The sequence below is a fragment of the Urocampus carinirostris genome, chromosome 6 (genome assembly GCF_059441175.1).
Source record: "Urocampus carinirostris isolate Australia breed hairy pipefish chromosome 6, RoL_Ucar_1.0, whole genome shotgun sequence".
Taxonomy (NCBI): Eukaryota; Metazoa; Chordata; class Actinopteri; order Syngnathiformes; family Syngnathidae; genus Urocampus; species Urocampus carinirostris.
The window spans coordinates 19,176,697-19,199,240 of record NC_142354.1 but is presented as its reverse complement, the minus strand read 5'-3'; the positions used below and the strand labels follow the sequence as shown (position 1 = coordinate 19,199,240).

The 22,544-nt window shown below is 39.3% G+C and overlaps 1 protein-coding gene across 2 annotated transcripts in view; it reads right to left on the bottom strand.

The window, feature by feature from the left end:
* kcnb1 (potassium voltage-gated channel, Shab-related subfamily, member 1) overlaps positions 1–22,544 on the bottom strand; it is a 76,883-nt gene that overhangs the window by 12,045 nt on the left and 42,294 nt on the right. The window contains exon 3 of one of the 2 annotated variants that reach the window (XM_088338139.1): positions 14,986–16,892. In XM_088338139.1, coding sequence (XP_088194265.1) covers positions 14,997–16,892 — 1,896 coding nt within the window. In that variant the 3' untranslated portion in view covers positions 14,986–14,996. Of the gene's footprint in view, positions 1–13,938; positions 16,893–22,544 lie in introns of those variants that run through there. The other variant, XM_088338138.1, reaches the window with a different exon arrangement.

The window sequence follows — 22,544 nt, the reverse complement described above, 5'->3', positions numbered from 1 at the left end:
TGTGTATTTTTTTGATTATTTAGTTGTGTATTTCGTCAGATAGTTTGTCATTTATTTGGTTGTTTATTTGTAGTGTATTTTTTCATGTATTTTTAGTTTATTTGAAGTGTATTTTTGTCGAGTATTTTGTCAAGTATTCTCTTGTGTATTTCGTCAGGTATTTAGTCATTTATTTGGTCGTTTATTTTGTCATATCTTTTTCGTTTATTTGTAGTGTATTTTTGTCGAGTATTTTGTGTATTTGTGTATATTGTTGTTTATTTTGTCATGTATTTGGTCATGTATTGTGTCATATGAGTAGTTGTGTACTTTGCCGTGTATTTTGGCGTGTATTTTGTTGTGTATTTTGCTGATTATTTAGTTGTGAGTTTTGTCAGGTATTTTGCCATTTACTTGGTTGTTTATTTGTAGTGTATTTTTATCGAGTATTTTGCCGTGTATTTTTGTCCATTTTATTGTGTATTTTATGATATATTCTTTATCGTATTTTGTTGTTTATTTTGTCATGTATTTTTTTGTTTATTTGTAGTGTATTCTTGTCGAGTATTTTGTGTAGATTGTTGTTTATTTTGTCATGTATTTGGTCGTGTATTGTGTCATATGAGTAGTCGTGTACTTTGCCGTGTATTTTGTTGTGTTACTTGTCGTGTGTTTTGTCGCATATTTTGTCATGTATTTTTTCGTGTTTTCTTGTTTATTTTGTCATGTATTTGGTCGTGTATTGTGTCATGTAAGTAGTCGTGTATTTTGACGTGTATTTTGTTGTGTAGTCCGTCACAACAAAATGTGACTCAAATGAGGGGCCGGTCAAACTGGCTGAGCCTTTCACCAATTGGTTGATCAGTGCAGTATCCGGTTCACTGATCAACCGGTAGGTGAAAAGCTCTGGTACCTGGGCCGCCTCCTCATTTAATCAACATTTGGTTTTGACAAAATACATTACAACATAAGAGACAAAATAAATAACAAAAGGCATGAATAAATGAATAAATTGTATTTATGTCATATGTGTAATTACCACATGACTTATTTATGTGTTTATTGATCTATATGGCATATATTTGTTTAGTTTTTTTTAAAATTTGTACATATATTTCCACATATGGCAGGATCTGTTCTAAATAGATTACCAGCAACCTTTTCTCACGCAAAGCATTAAAACAATCGTAAACTATCGTGGTATGCTGTTATATCATAATGAAAAGTGTATCGAAAGAAAAATGAAATAAAAATCACAGTATTCCAGTCTAGGTATGTTTTTGTTTTCCTTTCAATCCTGGATTTTATTTTGAAGATTATGTACCGAAAGGCACTGAATGACAAGACGCTACGTATCGAATCCATATATATATATATATATATCTATATATATATATATATATATAGATATATATATGCCATCTACCTGCACAGATATAAAATCAATAGTACGAAACGTGTTTTTGGCTAGCATCCTAAAATCTCTCAATGTCGCGTGTCGTATTTCTTTCCACGCTCAATAGCAAACCTCCGACGATGGCGCTTCCTGTCCAGACGTGATATATTGATTGTCGTCATCTTTGAAATACTTCATTCCGAACGTTTCCTGCCAGCTTTTTGTAGCGAAAGTCGAACGAGGCGTGACGGATGCTGACAGCTCGCACTCTGTACTGACCTTTTGGTCACCGAATCCGAAACGATTGATTGATATCGATGGCGATGTCGCTCGTAAGTGGCAATCAACGAGTTGTTGCTGACCTAATTATTTGCCACGTATACGTCAATGAGACTTACATTTGTGGCAGGTTTAACGAGAGGATATGTTGGTTTTACATTGACCATTCTTTTCCCTAACTGGAGCAAAATCCAATTAAAGAGGATGACGATGACCGAACGACGGATGCGATGAGGGCTTTATCGATATCTAATTGTTTATTTGGTGTACAGTCTAAAAACATTTGGGGCCTTATGTTTCTTTTCTCTATCACTTGTCCTTACTATATTTGGTCGAACTTCCACCCGTCACCTGGTCTCACTTGTCCTGATTACCCTCCAAGCACACCTCTCTCTCATCACTATATAAACACTCTGTTTCCTTCGCTTGGTGCTAGTTTGTTGCCTATCTTGTCACATCCCGAGCTTTCTTGTTAGTCTTGTTGTTATCCCAGTATATGAACCCTTGCCTGCCCTTCTGGTTCCCAAGTACTGTCTGCAGAATTAATGGACTGCTACCACCGACCTCGCCCACCTCTTGGACCACGACTGCTCCCTCTGGTGTTATAAGTATCTAAATAATAAACCGAGTCAGATAGATACTAAAGTATCTCTCTATCTCACTATCTATCTATCTATCTTGTTGCCTTGATACCTGACTCCCCGTGTACTGCAACCTGCCCAAGATAAAGACCAGTGCAGTAATCTGTTTCTGCATTGTACTTTTGCACCCCCGGGTGGGGCCACAACACAAGAATAAACCAATCCACTACTAGTGTTAATTCGACTCAACTCCCTATGTTGTTGTTTTTAAACCCACCGATATATTCAGGTGCAGCCAGGATTAGAACTAACATATTACAAAGGAATGCTTTCCGGGAATGCAATTTATTTTCTGTGTAGCGAGTACTGTAGCACGTTATTAATTGAATTTGGTATCTCAACTGTCATTACAACATGGAGGGTTACAACATTTCTCATTAAATGCAGATTATGAATTGCAATGTTTTCCAACAGTTGATTAATTCTGCATCACTCACGCAGTCACAAACAGCCCTCGATCCACTAGTGACAATGGGTAAGTATATTTGTATCTATGTACAAAGTATAACTGAATATATGAGGGGTCCTCAAACCTTTTTCAGTTTGGGCCACATAATTTTTCCCTTCCCTAGTGAGAGATCAAGGTCAGTTAGTCGCAGAAAATGTGTGACGATTGCAGGAATGCCCAAATTATAAAATATATTGTTTTCCAAATAACCTTGTCTAGATTATCCACAGAACAAAAGTCACAAAATAAATGAATACACAGTAATAAAATGAATAATAACCAAATAACACGGAATATAAGTCCATGGAATGTAAACTTTCAATTGTGCCATGCATTTACAGGTCCAAGTTCATCCTAGCTTACACTGCACCACCAGTATCTTATTATCACACAATTCTCTCTGGTGTTGTCCATGAGGGTGAACCAAAATAAGGAAGCGGGCTGTATCCAGCCTGCGGGCCATGGTTTGGTGACCACTGGAATAGTTATTGTGGCAACTCACAAGCACAAGGGGCTGAATTTCTCCTCATGGAGATATTCTCCCTACAGTATATACTCGCATCTAAGCTAAATTTTCACTGTATATTGCCCACTTAATAATAACATATCTAAGTGTGTCACCCAAGCAATTGATTATAAAATGCGCCTAAAGTTTTAAGTTATTCTAAGGTAAAAACAATTACGTGTAATACTCTGTTAAATAAGGTTATTTTTTCTGTAAGTGTTCTCTAACTTTTATGAGGATTGTTGTTTTGTACAAAACCCAGAATGTTGAATCAAATCCGCCCCTTAAAGCTCCTCTTTTTGTCACCTTTTGTTTCAATCTGGGTGATTTTTTACCCCCAATCTAATTTCGACTATGAGAAAAACTGTCATTCCAAATGATTCCCCAAATTCCAGAATGTCACTGTTGAGTAAATATGCATTGGCTATGTTTAATGAATTTTGGTAATTTCTGTTTTGTAACTTGAAATAATACGGAGGCAAAGTACTAAATGGCATGATGTGATATAAGTAATTACCGTATTTTTTGGACTATAACAAGAATTTGGCAGAAATTAGAAAGTGTGCCGTATAATCTATAGACTGGAAATATAGTAGATAAAATCAGAGATGCCTAACATTACAAATAAATGTTTTTACACACGGTAATCATTTATGAACTACGTTAATTTAGTTGTGAAATCAGATTTCGTAGAATCTATGAAATATGATTTTTTTTTTTTTTAATTCTGCCGTTATGTTTAATGCAGTTTGAATTTCATGCGCCTTTTGTTTGAAATATATAGCTCACAGAGGAATATTTTGAGGGTGCGCCATAAAATCAGGTGCGCCTTATAGTCCGGGAAATAAGGTATAAAGATTGTCAGTTATCAAATTGAACTTGGCGGTTGTGTGGCAACACATTGTATTTTTTATTTACACTTTAATCAAATAGGTTCAATACCACATTTTCCCAGATGGATACAGATACTCAACTCCTGATCAGTACAGTTATTGATCCCACCAGTTAATATTCTTCTAATTTGTAGCTCTGAATCTAAATTTGAACGGTCTGCATTTACAGTCGTATGCAAATGTTTGGGCACCCCTTATCATTTTCAAGATTTTCCTTTATAAATCATTGGTTGTTCGGATCAGCAATTTCAGTTAAATATATCCTATAGCAGACAAACACAGTGATATCTGAGAAGTGAAATGAAGTTCATAGGATTTACGGAAAGTGTGCAATAATTACTTGAACAAAAGTAGGCATGTGCATAAATTTGGGCACCCTTGTTGTTTTATTGATTTGAATAACTTTAGCACTAATTGTCGGAACACAAAATTTGTTTGGTAAGCTCATTGACCCTTGACCTACATACACAGGCGAAGCCAATCGTGACAAAAGGGTATTTAAGGGGGCCATTTGCAAGTTGATCCCCTCTTTGCATCTTCTCTGAAGAATGGCAACATGGGAGACTCAGAACAACTGTCAAATGACCTGAAAACCAAGATTGTTCAACTTCATGGTTTAGGGGACGGATACAAAAAGCTATCTCAGGGATTTCAGCTATCAGTTTCCAATATGAGGAACATAGTGAGTAAATGGAAGAACACAGGCACAGTTCTAGTTAAGGCCTGAAGTGGCAGGCCAAGAAAAATCTCAGATAAGCAGAGGCGAAGGATGGGGAGAACAGTCTCGTAACCCACTCGTAGAGCAGTTTCGTTCACAAACGACACGATTCTGTTGACAACAATTTATCCCTCATTGGCCTTTTCTTTCGGCGCATATTTGCCATCTACTTATATGTTAGTCGTTATTTTGAACTGTGTTACAATCCAAAAATACCTCTGAAAACCACTTTAGGTGTATTGGCATTCTGTAGCCGAAGGTGGCGCAACCAAATTCTCAGCACAGTTGGCGTCAGGTGATACTGAGATAAGCCATAATGCCTTTTTGCATGTCATCTGTACCTCTACTAGTCTCGTGGTACCTCACCGCCGCGATCAGAGTTTGATTCCCATTGCAATACTTATACTTTTATATACCTTGAATGTACAAAGTCCTCAACAGTTATCCGTGTAGTCTTAATTTCATGCTCCTTATAGTTTGGTGCGCCTTATTACAGTATTAGAACAGAAAATATGGTTTCAAAAGTAGGTTTACAATAGGCTCAGTTAACTACTAAAACATCTGCCTTGTATAAAGGACATTGAGCGATTAACATTTATGAATTACAGACGAATTCAAAAGAAAAACGGAAGAAATGTTCATTTAAAAGAAACATCATGTCAATGCTTTCCCATGCCATTTAGAAATACAATTTTATAAGAAAATTACAATGGCCCATCACTGGTGAGCTACTTTCACCACTTTGGTGTCCCCTGTAGGAAATGGGGGGTAACAACTGAAATCTAAAAAAATACAGACGGGCTCGGTTATCTGGACAAAACAAAAACAATAAACCCAACCCCCCAAAACATACCTATATACGAAACATGAGAAGAAAGGGAAAAACTGTCCCGTCCTAGAAATGTAGGCAGTTAAGAAATTTGAAATTTTACGATAATAACAGAAATGCGATTTCTAGCAACATTCATTGAGAAACTTTTGTAAACACATTTTGTAAACCACTTATTCCAAAACTCTGCCTGTTGTGCAAAATACCCACCACATAGATAAAAAACACTTTTAAAGGGATAGTGTGTCATATCCAACCACTCGATATCTCAGTATTTGTAGAGCGACTGAAAACGAGTGCTAAAAACAAAAGGAAGAAAACAGACTACGGGGACGAAAGTGACCGAAATGCATCGTTTCTCTTTCCATTCTTTTGCCCAGCCTTTTTAGTTTTTGGGTACGCATAGCAGCAAGATGTCAGACATTTATGTTTGTTCCCTTTAGGAGGAGCTTATGTTATGTAAAATAAATGTTTATTTCTCAACTTATGAGTATTACAAAAAGAAACAGATCATGTATCTTTGCCAATAATAAAATCAACGTTTTTTGAATTAATAGTTTTTATTTTACCACTAGAAGGCTCTAAGTAATACACACTGACTTAATGATCAAAACCAAATTTGAGTGATTCAAATGAACTCTTTAAAGGGACACTGTGTAATATTTGAGTACTAGATGTTGCTGTATAGTGTAACGCATCTAAAAACGAGTGCTAAAAAGCACAACAAAGAATACAAACCACAGAGACTCAAAGTGACCATTTTACTTGTTATTTTTTAGCCAGCCTTTTTGAAGTTTCTGGGTACCTGTAGCAGCAAGATGGCGGACAATTATGTCAGGTGGGGTTCATGGCATGTATATTAAATGCTAATTTATTGACCTGAAGTTTGTATAATAGTTCATGTAGTTTTTCTAATAATTTACATTCATATTTTTCAATTGGGTGTCATGGCACCCCCATTAAACACCAACAAAATCGATAAACATTTGCTTCTCACTCCTGACCACTCAAAGGAGACAAATCCAATCTTTTTCATCGCTTGTTAATATTATTGTTGTTATGACTAATGTCTTGGAGAGGGAAAGGGCGCCACCAGGCTATACTTGCCCAAGACACACCACAGGAAATGGTACCCCTACGACCCTTGTGTTCAAGGGATTTTTTTTGTACCTTTAGAAAGTGCAAAATAATACACACTGTCCCTTTAATTCCTTACCTTACTAGCACTTTTTTCCATCCATCCATCCATCCATTATCTGTACCGCTTATCCTCAGTAGGGTCGCAGGGGTTCTGGAGCTGGAGCCCATCCCAGCCATCTTCTTTACTCTCTCCTTTCTACCTATTTTACTCTTCCCCTCCTTCATTCATTCCCCTCTCTCTCCATTCTCTTTCCTGTCTTCTTCTCCTTTCTTATTCCTTTCTTCTTTCTCCCCTCCCTTCACTTTCCTTCATTCTTTCCTCTCTTCTTTCATTCTTTCTTCTTGCCCTTCTCCTTTCCTCTCTTCTTTCATTCTTTCCTCTCTCCCTTCTTCTTTCTTCATCCAAGTCTCTTTGCTTTTTCTTCTTCCAGGGAGCATTAAGTGACTCAACTAATCTGATTTTTGCTAACAACACCAAATTAAAAAATAACACTGAAAGTTGGGTCGTGCGTGATATTGGACTTCAATGAGGGATGGACACAACCATCCATCCATTATCTGCACCGCTTGTCCTCAGTAGGGTCGCGGGGGTGCTGGAGCCCATCCCAGCTATCTTGGGGCAGTGGGCAGGGGACACCCTGAACTGGTTGCTAGCCAGTTGCAGGGCAAACAGGGACAGACAATTCGCCCGCTTATTCACACCTAGGGAGAATTTTGACCGGCCAATTAACCTGACATGTTTTTTTTTGGAATGTGGGAGGAAACCGGAGTGCCCGGAGGAAACCCACGCAAGCACGGATAGAACCTGCAAACTCCGCACAGGAAGGTTGGTAGCCGGATTTGAACCCATGACCTCAGAACTGTGCCGAACACGCGCTAACCACCGCACCACCGTGCTGCCCAGCACTTTGTTCAAATGTTGATATTTAAAACTTCCAATTCCTAAAACAAACCCGATTTATTCAATAGCCCTACTTTCTACGTAAAAAAATACCCAACCTATTTCACTTTTTGAGTCCTCTCCTCTTTTAATTGAAAACCAGAATATATCCAGTGTATGACTAATTTAGGGTTTAGGTCGGATTGGATTATTGGATTAGAAACGGGATGTACAAGTGGATGAAGTCAAGTTCAAGTGATTTCTCCTCATAATGTGTAAAAACGCACCTCCCACTCCAGAATGTGGCAAATACCTTGAACTATAAACATTTTGTGCTATCCTCGTTCTCCCACACAGCGGATCGAGGCTTCCCCCGACAAGCATACATTCATTTGGGTCTTATTTTTTCTCGCTTGGGTTTCTTAGGAAATCCTTTCACGCTCTAAATTGTCTGTGCAAAAGAAAGAAAAGAAATTAAAGGACGTGAAAAAGAAGATTTGTGACTCTAAGGGAGAGGAATGATTGACTGCTCATAATGGTCGGCAACCACCAATCCACCGACCGGTGTTGTGCCGAAAACTGACTCCCTTTTGGGTGAACTATGCTTCTTGCGATAGTAGTCCACATAATGTATTTATTAAGGAATATTGATTAACGTGATAAAAACAAAAAAGCAATAGTAGTCTGTATACAGTAAAGAGTTAGGATATGTGGATACTGCACCAACACCGGAGGGGACCTAATGATCACAAATCGTATCTATTTGAGTTTTTCCTTGCCCTCATGTTGGTTTCAGATCAGGGGATGGTGTAATAATAGTCTGAAATAATAGTCTGTGCAATAACCCGTGCAGTCCTTTGAGACTCTTTGTGATTAAGGGCTATACAAATAAAAATGACTTGACTTGACTTGGCTTGGTGGACTATAGTAACCTTATTGTATATTATGTCATCGGATAGATTTAGAAGTGTTTCAGACTTTTTACTCAGAATTTAGGGCTGGTGGAGTCAGGTTTTGGCAAGTGTTGCCAAAATCTTACACCCCTGCTAAAGTGGTCCCTGTTTGAGCTACAGACTTGTGACTTTAATGGTACTATTCTGTGATCTCAATATGTCATCACAGACATTTTGGAATGTTTCAGAAGTTAGGGCGGGGGGAGTCAGATTTTGGCAGGTGATGCCAAAATATTAAACCCCTGATAAAGTAGTCCCTGTTTGAGCTAGAGACTTGTGTTTTCTATGGTACTATTCTGTGATCACAATATGTCATCATAGATATTTTGAAGTGTTTGAGAGTTTTTACTCCGAAGTAAGGGCGGGGGGAGTCAGATTCTGGCAGGTGTTGCCAAAATCTTACACCCCTGCTAAAGTGGTCCCTGTTTGAGCTACAGACTTGTGACTTTTATGGTACTATTCTGTGATCTCAATATGTCATCACAAAGTGTTTCAGACCTTTCTCTTAGAAGTTTGGAGAGAGTTAGATTTTGGCAGGTGTCTCATTCACAATGTTTCTCTGGTTACAACAATCAGTGAAAATACATACAATAAACATACAATTACAACAAGGCTACTATGGTACACCAAAAGAAGCATACTTGTGTACAACTTGTCGTGATTGCGGAGTTGAATTTAGAAGAAAAATTTGGCCCTAATTTTAGCTTATACTGTATTAATTAATGTACTTAAGCAAAGATTGCTCAGTCGACAAATACCCCTGACCTAATCAGTGTTCGATTAAATGGGTATCGAAACCGGATCGGCGCGGTAAGAGCGCCGAACCCTAACCACTACTCCAATAGGACTATTGGTGACTTAGGAAAATGCATTCAATTTACTCTCATCATCACACTATTTCTGTACTAAGTTGTACCGGAAATAATTCAGCCAAACGTTGTTCTACAATGTTGTTTACGATTCTATTAACCGACAGAGTCGCAGGGGCACCACTTCCTGTGGTGTGTTTTGGGCAAGTACAGCCTGGCGGCACCCGTTCCTCTCCAGTCTATTTTTTGAGTAGGGATTTTCTCCCCTACATGAAACAAATAGTGCTGGTTTCCATTGTTACCAGTAGCAGTGATCTAACCCAGATACAACACCTCCATCATCCGATCACCGTTATTTTTCAGTGTAGTGTGAGAAAAAAAAAGTGTGATGGGAGAAAAAATCAAATGCCCTTGTCCTTTGACAACTAGATCTCTCGTAGTCTCGTGATTACACAGTATATTTAGGCTTACTATTACTATCGTTATACATTCCATCAAATGTAATCAATCTATATATCTTAATCCAAACCTTTTAGAATACAAACTTTATATATCCTGATTTGTGTACGTGCATGTTTTTATATGTGACTTAAAGGCTCCCTAATGGCTTAACCGATTTTAGTGAAAATATACACAGTTGTACATTGAGCATCCACGAGTGTCTTTGTGTCATGGCACCCCGATTGAATACCAACAAAATCGATAAACATTTGCTTTCGAGGGGTCTCTAACGCCCTCTGGTGGCCAAATTGGTTACTCCATTTCCTGACCACTCCAAGGAGCCGAATCCAATCTTTCGTTGCTTGTCCATATCGTTGCTGTTAGAATTATTGTTAGACAGACCAGACCGTGGTACAGAAAAGATTGCGGACCACTGATGTACTGTATACATTTAATGATCCCTCCCTTTTCCGAACCTGACATATTCCACGTTTTCTTTCAAGTTTTTGGTTCAATCCCCATATCTTGACTTAAAGGGCTTTAAAAGGCAAGTACGTCACATCTGATCAACTGGGACCCCTTTTAAATTAGACATTAAAGTGCATGTATGCATTAGAATATTCCGTCATGTTGCTGTGTTATGCTGTACCCCATGAGAGGCCGTTTGAGAGGTAAATCCTACTTGCTCTCACATATAATGCTATACTCTCACACACGCACAACTATACTCTCATACAGGCACAGTCACAAACACTACAATACCCTCTCATATAATTTTACAATACCCCCATACACACTGCTATACTCTCTCACACTTACTACTATACTCTCAGACACATTACTATACTCTTTCACATATATTCATATTCATTCTTTCATTTACACTCTACTGTAGTCTCTTTTACACATAATACAATACTCTTATACAAATACCAATATGTTGTCACACACATAGTACTGTGTACTCTCACATGATCTACTATACTCACGCAGATATACTACTTTACTGGGAGCAACTCCAGTTTGTTCGACCATGTACAGCATATACACAGAACAATGTGCATTACCACGCTAACTAAAAGCAACCAAAGTAAAACAATACTGAGAGATGAGGTGATTAATACACTCAATGTGAAAAAAACCTCATAAAAATACCAATTTTAATGTTATGTGAGTATTACAATGTGTGTGAGAGTCTATAGTAGTGTGTGCTTCGGATTATAGTAGTATGTGTGAGAGAGTATAACATTGAGTGTAAGAAAGTATGGATTTGTGGATGAAAGGGTATAGTCGTGCTTGTTCATGGGTATGACTGTGTCTGAGAGTACGGCAGTTCAAGCGTGAAAGTATGGTGTTGTACGCGAAGGCAAGTATAATATACTTCTCAAACGGCTGCTCAAAGTACCCCCCTCCAAAAAACATCACCTACCCGCGATGTGCTACAAAGATAGGTTGTAAACGTGTTACCGGGCAAGGTGGTGACATCATCCGTGAGTCATGGTGAACGGTGGCTATGCCAACGTGTGACGACTGTCGTGCACAACTGCCGTGCACTTTGTATAGGCTGCATGCAGTCAGACTGAACACCCCCCCCACCCCCTTTGAAAAAGCCTTTGCGATGGTTCCCGTGGCAACCGAGCATTTAGATACCGCATATATTCAAGTTAAGCTGCATGCGCTTGTGGGTGTGTTAGGGCCGGTCGATCACAACACGTGTGAGCTTGCTTTATGTACAGTCGGGCTTGCTTATATGGTAAACAGTCCTCCTTTAACACTACCGTATTTATCTGTGTATAACGCGCACAGCTAATTTTAAAGTTAAAATCAGGAAAACGTTTTCTTTCACCTTTTCAAAGCTCAAACTTTGCGGTTGGATGCAACAGGAAACGGTGAGAGCGTTAAATCCTTAGCACTGGACGACCAATGATAAGGATAACATATGTAAAGACATTTGATTTCATCCCAGTTAAAGATGGGGCGCAATGTTTGAGATATCCTTAAATGTTAAAAGTAGAATATTTTCTCTATTAAGTATGTGTTAAGAATGCCCAACTAAGCTAAAAGAGCCCTTTACCTGAAGCTTTACCTGAACCTCAGCCCAGTTCTTTTATATTTCAAGCTCGCTAAATTAGAGATAAGAATCAGGAGCCTGCATATTCTCTTTGACTATTTACTTGAATACACATCATGACACGGAAAAAGTCTGTCTTTTCTTAAGGTCTTAGTCTTATACTGTCTTGGCCACCCATCCACGCAAGAGAGGTGACACAGGCTCTTTTATGTGAGACTCAATGGTCGTAACTGGTTTAAATTGGATAATGTGTGTCAGAGTGCTTTTAGATAGTATGTCGCCAAAGCAAAGACAAGTCACAGCAACTTAGTGAGTAAGCTCAATCAAGTCTTCTAATATCTGCAAGGCCTAAATTAACAGTGCTTTGATCTTACTTTTAGCAGGACTGGGGGAACGAGGGCAGTGGGGAGTGGTTTCATGCTCGCCCCGCTGTTATTTGATTGTGTAGGATGAAAATAGTGAAAGTAAAATCATGCCTGTTTCAAGTAAAGTGCAAACGACAACTCAACACCTCAAAGAGATGAAGAAGAAAAAAAATAATTCCACTTGCATGCACCAAAAAAGATTTTGACAGAAGCTGCAATGATAACTTAAGCCAGAAGATGGCGTCAGTGAATACAAACCTACCAAATCCCGGACAGCACCTTTAATTTCCTTTCAAGTCCAAATTATCATCAGACACACAAAATAGTTGTTTCCCTCGTCATGCTTTTTTTGCGTTTTTTAATATCTTTCAGGATGACTTTCTGCTTTCGCCATTCTCTAAAATTCGTCTCTGGTGCCCGATAACTAAAATTAGTGTGATAATGAGATAAAACCCAATGTCTTTTCATATGTCATCTGTATCACTGGTTCGGTGGCTAGAATTTGGTGCTCTCATCACCACAACCTTGGTTCAGTTCCTGTTGCATCCAATGTTTTGCGATTGTGGTCAGCTGATCAATCATTGGACAAATATGTGTATAATGCAAGTTAGCAAGTTTTGAGTTTTGTTTTTGTTATACACGAGTAAACACAGTAGCTTAACTGTAGTTTAATTATATTTTCATCAACCCGGGCTCTTTGGTAACTGTTTCGGGCAGCAATGCATGTTGAATACTTGATGCTCAAATCCTAAGTGTTTCTTTTCCGTTGATGGTTTTGGATCTCAAAGATATATAAAAACTAGGCTCTGAGTTAACGTGATACATTTTTAAAGATTGTTTAGCTGGGTGCTAAACCCTATATAGTACAGTCTCTACATAGTTCTAAGTCAGGGGTCTCAAACTCAATTTATTTATAAACCAATCAATCAGTATAAATGAACCCATAATTTGCTTATGCTGCAGTTATATTAAAGGGAGAGTGTGAATTATTTGACCACTTGATGTTGCTGTATTGTGTAGGCAATTTGAAAACAAATGCTAAAAAGCACAAGGAAGAATACAAACTACTACAAAATTTTAACATTCTTGTTTTAATTTTGTTTTCCTTCTGTGACATTTTTGTTTTTTTGAGTACCCATAGCAGCAAGATGGCGGAAGATGGTGATTTCAGCTCCCTCTCGGTGAGGCTCATCTTATGTTGAATAAATGCAAACTTCTGGACCTGCGAGTATTTTTGAAAATGTGAATGTATTTTTTGCTTATTTTGAAATAAGGATTGTTTCTTTTAATGAATACACTTTTTGACCACTACAAGGTGCAATGTAATACACATTGTCCCTTTAAACTTTCATGATAAGGCGGAGACCTCAAACATTCCTCCCTCAGGCCAATAGGTCCCTGGGTCACAAGTCTGAGACCCCAGTTATACATTATTCCTTCAATTTACGGGATTATTACATCAGTGTGGGTTGGTGACTTTGAGTCTCAGTAGTTTGTAATCTCCCTTTTGCTCTGTAGCACTTGTTTTTGGTTGCACTCCGCAATACAGCAACGTCACGTGGTCAAATATTACACGGTGTCCCTTTTAGTTTGACTGATGAAGTAGCCCATGAGTGGAAGTAGTAACATAATCCAAACAGGTATCACTGTAACTTTCCAGTTATTTTCAAAGACAGGTATCATTCCGATTTTTTGCACAGTAGCTATTCCAAGTCCAATTTCCAAGTGTTTAGTAAGACCGCATCGTTTAAAAATGCATAAACTACGACGTTAAACGCATAAGTAATGTGCAACGACGGAAATTTTATTTGGATTCAGTATTTTTCATGTTCAACATGTAAAAACGCCGGATTAATTCAAATCATTCACACCGTCCCATGTCAACCCTGCTAACGGCAAAGAAAGTGTTCGGCAAAACCGAACCCCATTATGTGCTGTGACAAAATACTATGGACCGTAAAAACAGAAGCTTTCGTTTCGTGACGCGAATCGTGGACGCGATATTACTTGTCATGTAAAATTATGACAAAGCAGACTCTCCAATGCACTATATCTAAAGTGTTTTACTGTTATAAAAATAAATCAGGTTGGACGATCTGTCGACTCACGCTTATACATACATTACCGCCGGATCATCCATCAACACTTACCCTTACATGCACACACGCAGACATGCACGCCCCTAACGAACGCGAATGACTAAGGCCAGGTATGACAATAGAGGGCGTGATTCGCCTTGAAGGCTTTTAGGTCCTTTCCTGTGTGTCCAAGACTCTGAAACCCGTTAGACCTGGACTGTCCTCACAGGAAAATGTGGCGATAATCGTCAACCTTTACAAGCGCACAGATCCCCTACCAGAATTTCTCAAAATAGGATGGCTGAACGGACCTGCTGGCTACATTGGGGTGCTTCTTTGCAGGAATACTACCTCTTTATTGGAATGAATTGAAAGAGGGGCAGTGAAATTCTCCCGAGTGTTTTTTCCCCGAGTATTCGGTCTGCGAGTTCTCCCTGAGCCCGTGACCCAATGGCATGCTCAGGTGATTTGTAAAACATTTAAATTTTGATTTCCTTCGTTGTCTGGCTTGTTGAGTTGTTGCGTCTCTGTCACACTTATGGTTTCGGGTTTATACTTACGCACTTTGACCTCAGTGGCTTTTGTCCAAAGTATTCTGACGTCCCTTTTCCCCCCTATGTCTTCGCCCTAACTCCGAACCTACGTGATTCTCATGGGGAATCCCGCAAATTCCTTCCCGGGGGAACAGGCAGTTTTGTCCCAGCATTTTTTGAGCTGCTTCAAGATGGTTAGTAGCCCTCTGGTAGTTGATATTGATGCTGCGTTTGGGGCTTGAGCCGATCAGCAGGCAATCCGTTGGGCTGGCGTCGGCTATGTCGCGAAGGTGTTCGTCGTCGTCTGTGTCCGCGTCAATGTATTTGCTGATGGAAGAGTCATGGAAAGTGAAGACATTCGTGGCCAAGGTAGCGCTTTCAGGGGACTTGGGCGGAGTCCTGCTGCTGGCTGTGGTGTAGATGGAAACTTCAGGGCTCAGCAGAGAACGGTCGGATAGAACCGAGCTGTCGGAGAGCGGCGACGGTCCGGGTTCCTTCTCGTTGCGACACGCCCCTTTCGAGAAAATACTTTTGGAGGGATTTCCAGAGAACAAGAACCTCCTTGTACTTTCTGAGCAAGAGGGTTTGGGAATAATGATGGGATTCAATGCAGGGGCTCGGGTGCTTTTCTGGCCTGTTTTTGCCAGAGAGTGTTGGGGAAAAGCTAAAGACGTATTTTGGGAGAACCGGTTACTCTCATTTTGGCAAAGGTCCAAGCGAGTGTTTTCCTGGAAGTCTGTAGCACAACTGATGTAACTGTCAATGCTGGACAAACTTTTCATGTCGCCCAAACCGTCTGTGGCTCCGAGTATTGGGGGACTGCGATCCAGTATGGGTCCCAGCTCTATCTCGTCCCTTTGTTTCCCAACCCTGGAACCTTTTGCGTTGAGGTTTGGCTGTGACTGAGTCTTTGCCATTTGGGTATACATGGCTTCTAGCTTTTGAACATTCAACTTCTGGGGGCTGCCTTTTTGGACCTTGTCTGGAGATCCCAAGTCTTGGGCGTTGAAAGAGCGGTTGGAACTGGTTTCCGAAATGGCTCCCTTAGGAGTCCATTTCCAACGGCTCGGTGAAAGGTGGTTATTGTGAGGCCTCTCGTTCTTTTCCACAACCACGTCCATTAGTTCTGCGCTACGGGCGAAGGCCTCCTTTAAATTCATGGAAACGATGCTACCGTTTCTCTTTGCTCTTTCCAGGGCCTCTCTACGTTTAAGTGCTTTTTCTTGTCGTTTTTGTTCCTTGTAGAATTCTGAGAAGTTGTTTACAATAATGGGGATGGGGAGGGCTATCACCAGTACTCCGGCAATGCAGCATAAACCCCCAACTATCTTTCCTAGCAGGGTTTTAGGATAGATGTCTCCGTAGCCTACAGTGGTCATCGTGATAGTTGCCCACCAGAAAGAAGCTGGAATGCTTTTGAATTTTGTGTCCTCCTCATCCTTCTCTGCAAAGAACACAAGACTGGAAAAGATCATGATACCCATGGCAAGAAAAAGAATGAGTAGGCCCAGCTCGTTATAGCTTCTCCTGAGGGTGAACCCAAGGGACTGAAGCCCTGTGGAGTGACGGGCAAGCTTGAGAATACGCAGGATTCGCATTATCCGGAAAATCTGAACCACACGCCGTACGTTTTGGAACTGTAACACGCTCTTGTTGGATTCTGTAAGGAAGATGGTCACGTAGTACGGCAGGATGGCCAGTAAGTCGATGACATTCAGGGGCCCCTTGAAAAACTTCCACTTGTTAGGGGATGACAGAAAGCGGAGCAAGTACTCCATGGTGAACCAAGCAATGCACACCGCTTCCACGTGGGCCAGCTGCGGGTTGTCGGTGAAGTGGCCAAACTCATCCGTCTCCTGTAGCTCTGGTAGAGTGTTGAGAGACAATGCGATGGTCGACAAGACAATGAAGAGGATTGAGATGATCGCCAGGATCTGAAAGGAAAATTGAAGTAGTTTAATAACCAGGAATTGTGTCTACACATTTTAATCGCGCTTAGGCTGATGATGCCATTGGCTTGGAATAAATGGACATTCTGGCATGTGGTATTGTCATCCCGCATTGTATAATGGCACTGCTACTCATTCCGTCCCTTACATGCATTCAATACCACAGATGTCAAAGTCAAGGCCTAGGGGCCAGACATGCCTGCAGAAAAGTTTTTCCAACCCCTGAGGGGATTTTCATCCATTATTGTATCAAACCTCAGGAATCGTTTTGTACATCACGTCTGGTGTTTTCAGTGAATAGATTTTTGCACTTTGATTGTATTTCAATCCGATAATATTCTAAAAAAAATATTTCAATTGAGTAAATGATGGACAATTATTTTTTTTCCCTTTGAAGTCAACTTAGCTCCGTTAAGCTAAAGCAGAAATTTTGGGTGACTGAATAATACTGGCTTATTTCATTTAGTGTTTATGTTATGGGGATTTTTATATCGAAGAATTTTGTCATTTGTCCCTATTAGAAATAAAATACTTTCTTCCTTTATTTGATCTTATTGGATTTTATTTATTCGATTTCAGTTGCTTCAGTTAGCTTAATATTAAATATTTTAAATACAGTATTGCCTTCTTAGTCCACATTCATAAATATAAAATCCAATTTCTCAATTTTAAAAGTACAATGGATATGAATAATTGTTCTTTGCTCATTTTTAGTATGTTTCTTATGTTATTATATTTGAGGGTTCTTTTATCAATATTTTCCAAGTATTTCCCTACTATAAATCTGAGAAAAATAAATGCAATCTCAAATCGGCAAATGTTTCCGTAATATATATTTTTTCTTTTGAAAATAAATTATATGTTACCCACCAAACAAGATAACCCTGATATGGCAGTTTTTTCCTCCTAATTTGAATAATAATTCTTAATATTTAACTGAGAATTGTTCCACATTTATATTTACAGAACGATATACACAGTCATTTATTATTTAATGAAATTGTATTTCTTGTTATAGTGAAATAAATGAGTTAAAATACAGTAAAATGTTTAATGACATACTTACAGTAAGATAAACTAACATGTATATTTTTGGAGCATAGTCTTGATAAATGGTTGTTGACCACAAGTTACTTGTTTTTTTAACATGGACTAAAATGACAAATTTTTTTGTGAATGCATTTGAATGGCATAAAATCCTACATTTTTTACATCATGCCATCGTTTTCTGGAATCCTAACTTGCAGTCGTCAAAAAGAAAATCAAAAGAGGCAGGGCTTCGTTTTAAATTGCGTAATGGAAACGAAAATTGTGGGGAGCCTGATTGACAGCTTGGGCTTTGGCGACAGCCTAATAATTTGTAATAATTTGTCCACTCCCACCAGCAAAAGTGGCCGCATCCAAACGGCTAAAGAGGCAACCTTATCTACGACCAATCACAGGAGGAGGAAGCTGTTGCCATAGCATTGTGGCAGCAAGGAATAATGATCCTATCTATTTATTTGTACCTCCCTTAGCTCTTGCTCCTCCACTTCACTAGGAAGAATATCAGTTTTGGTCTATAACATTTGAGAATTAAGCTGTTTCTTGCAGCATGTAATTAAAACAAGATTCGTCAATTATTGTTGTATAGAAAAATAACCGTTATTGACACATTAAATTTAGAAATCTGTTTTATTTCTTGTTTTTTTTCCCATAAAGTTAGTTAATAATTTCCCCAATAACTGATTTTTGGGAAAAATACTGTTGTCAACAAATATATATTGTTGATTTACATGTTTGTGTTTTAACTGATTTACTGCCATCGATGTCAACAGGATGGAGTTATTTCTGTTAAAATAATGTACAAAATAATAAAAACACATTTTTAGTGTATACTGTTTTGTTTGTTCGTAATGAATTAAAATTGTAAGTTACTTGAAATAAGCCTTATAGTGTATAAAACTCATTTTTAGTACACCTATATGCTGCGGACCGCTGGAAAATGTCTGTGTTAAAACACGCTAGAAAAATAACAATTAAACATGTTGGAATACTTTTAATTGCTTTTTAATAGATATGAAGGGTTCTACCCTGCAACAAATGAATTTCCCTTTACCTATTCCAAACACCGAATCTGCTAACACAACGAAAGATCCACAATCCGTTCAAAAGACCCTTCCTCTTTCCTAAAAGGGCACACAAGAGCACACACAACAGGGCCCACAGACAGACATTGCATTCATTCACAGGAAGTGACCAGACTCTCCAGTTGTATACGATTTGAATCTTTAAAGTGGTATTTTTAATGAAAAGATTAATGATTTGCATATGTGTGCCAGATGACTTATTTCATGACCGAATCACCAATTATTGTTACCCACCAATTGGAAAACTTTATTTTGAAAAGCATCAACAGGAACTCCAACCGGTCACAGGACACGCCTCCGGCATTTAAAATTAATTTTATTTAAAAGAGAGGCGCGCCTCTCCTTCGCATCACTCTACACGCTTCTTCCTGAAAATGGAACCCAGGGGAGGGGGGGGAGAATTGGCCTTTGTCCACCTGGGACCATAAGGACAAAGAAGGCCAAGATCCAGGGCAGGCCCCTCGGCGAGGAAGCCTTCCACTCACCAAATACTAGGCCTGAATGGGCCACGGATCGGCCCCTCCCCGCCGAGTACACATGATCAATCTCTAAAAGGAGGAGAAAGTTCCGGCTTTCTTAGTGGACCATGCGCACCCCCACGTGATGCTTTGTCCTACTCAAATGTACACAAGAGAGTATAACACAACAAAGTGTTTTCGGTGCTGGGTATAAAAAAGATTCTGACACGCTATGAAATAATTCCTGATCATTTAAATTAGTTGATTCCCTTAAAGTCGGGTTTACGTCTGTATCAGTATTTTGATTCCTGCCACAATGTTTCTTCTTTTTTCTTTTTCCTTGTCACGTAAATAAAACATAATTTGTTAGAATCGAACCACGTGCATCATTTATTCGTTTGTCTATATCAGGGGTGGCTCTTGGCCAATAAGAATGCGACTCTTTGCCTCATCATATTTTCTATATACTGTGGCTCTTTGCCTCGTTTCATGTTTATTTTTTTGTGTGTATTGACAATACTTGTTGTATTGCAATGAGAGGAGTGTGTTATGGGAAATAATATGTTTTTAATTGTATGTGTTTGTGTGTGTCTGTCTGTCATGGCAGGTCAGTGCGTAGTGTGGCTCTTTGACTCTCACGGTTAAAAATTTTTGCTCTTTGTGTCTAACTTGTTCTCCACCCTGGTCTATATCATTTTCCTTTGGACTGATAAATCGTTATCATTAGCAATAAACTGTAAAATTGATCAATTAAAGCTAAGCCAGCCATACATCTATGAATTATGATTTAAAAAATCAACCTATCCATCCATCTATCAATGAAATTGCTAAAGCTTGATATTTTAACCAGGTGTGGTTACACTTTTGATATCCAATCATTATTAGAAACAACATAAGATTGAACCACATTTAGCAGCCAATAAGCAAGAGACAGGCATGTGCACTCTTCTGGAGTTTCTGTCTGTGTATGCCAATCCAACTAAGTACCGAATTCATAGAAAGGACAAAAATTTACAGGACTTCTCATTTGCAAACATTTAGGTTTTATTTTTGATGATGAATGACGTGTACGCAGTATTGACTCAACCTGTGTGGTCAAAGGTTCTCCAGGAACCAGCTCTATGATGGGATATCATTTTTCTCTCTTTTTTTTTTAAACACCTGAGGTAATCGGCTATAAAAGGGTCACTAATAAAGACACATAAGATTATTCTTATAAAATCAAGTTCCAGTCGGGAAGACTTTGCTTCTCCCTCCAGCCGTCGTCCCTGCGGTGCCAGCTTGTCGCCATCTCCCTTCCGCCTTCCTTCCTTCCTGGCAGCTTTATTGTCGTTGGCCGCTAATTTCATCAAAGCATAAGGAGCCATACATCAACCGGTGCAAAAGGCAAACGCGAATGTCGGGGAAACGGGGCAGAGCAGGGCAGCAGACATAATTGCAACAATATCAACCAAATTACTGACTATTTATAGTGGCCTTGCTGGACTGACATCAGAGAAGAAAGAAGCTATTCATGGCTGTTTGTTACTATTTTATGTGTGCAAGTGATATTTGACACACAAATGTATTTTTAGTGGCTTTGAGGGGAAAAAAAAAGAAGCTGATATTTTTAACCAGAGGAGACAGAGAGAGCAGAAGAATGACAGCAAATCCCACCAGAGACTTGATACATCACACAAACAAATGGTCTCCTCTCGTGATGCTCAGAAGACACAGTATTACCTTAAAAAAAGACAAAGTGACTCCGAACCCTATTGGGCTTCTTTGAGTGACCGTGAATTCCACACTACCGAGCGCTGCTGATTGAAAGCCGCATGTTTAAACAGTCATCTGTGTGGGGAATCTGGCATTGACACTTTTGGCTGCAGAACGCCAACTGCGCTGTGCACCTGCACACCTGACGCTGTTTTCAGTTGTGTCGTTTTTCAATTCTGCTCCGAGTTGTTTACGTGTTTTCGTATCATGTGACCATTCAAAATGGAGATTACAAAGACGAGAACATATTTGCCACTGTGCCGGAAGAAATTGTGAATGAAGGCTGCATCACGGAAAATGTGAGCCCTACATTTCTAGACGACAGCACCAGGGCAACCGTATAGTGAGAACTGCCTCAGTAACGGACCGAATTGCATTCACCGTTTATCGTTCCTTGAGGATTAAAGGAAACATCAGCGACGTCACGTAGAAGCCGATGATTCAAAAAGTCAAGGGTAGCTGTTCGATTAGGACAACGCAATGGCTAGGAAACGTTATTTCATAAATATATCTAATATCACTAATTGGAAAAGATGCAAAATGTGAGAAAATAGTATGTTTTCTTGCGTTTTGTGTATGCACTGTAATATACTATAACACAGAGCGCTAACAAGGGCTAACCCAGCCGTGACACAGCAGGTTAGCCAGCCTGAGGCTAATCTTGACCAAACAAAACGGGAAGGCTTTGGCAGCCCCCTGGCGCAAACGGTGAGCTGACTGAACAATATTGTATCAACTGCAAGAAACACGGTGAAAAACACAAAGGAAAGGCCACGATCGCAAACCTAAACGTTGGTGAAGGGAAAAAGGAAGGCTCACTGTAACGCTGCTTTTTGCAACTGAAGCAACTTGAACAGAACGGTCACTAGTCCTCAGTGACCCTGTAAGTTATAATACCTCCTCCAAGCAGAAATGAGCTGTAGGCAATCGCTGTTCACTACAAACCATCTGTTTTGGACGTGTGTTGTATGTTTTTTTAACAAGTCTCGTCATTGTTAAGCTTCTGTTATTTGTCTGTTGACATCACAACCTTAGAGGATATATGCCAAATTGAGCAACTTTGAGACAAAATTTCTTGATTACCCTGGCGCATGGAATGTTTTGCAACATATTTGCATTGTTGTATGGTGGAACACTACACATACTTGAAAAAAAGTATTTTATAATCCCTTTAAAGCAGGGGTAGGGAACCTATGGCTCGGAGCCATATACGGCTCTTTTCATGAGTACGTATGGCTCCGAAATAAAATGTAACTATTGAACATCTCTCTGTGGCGTTCCAAAGTCAAGTGATT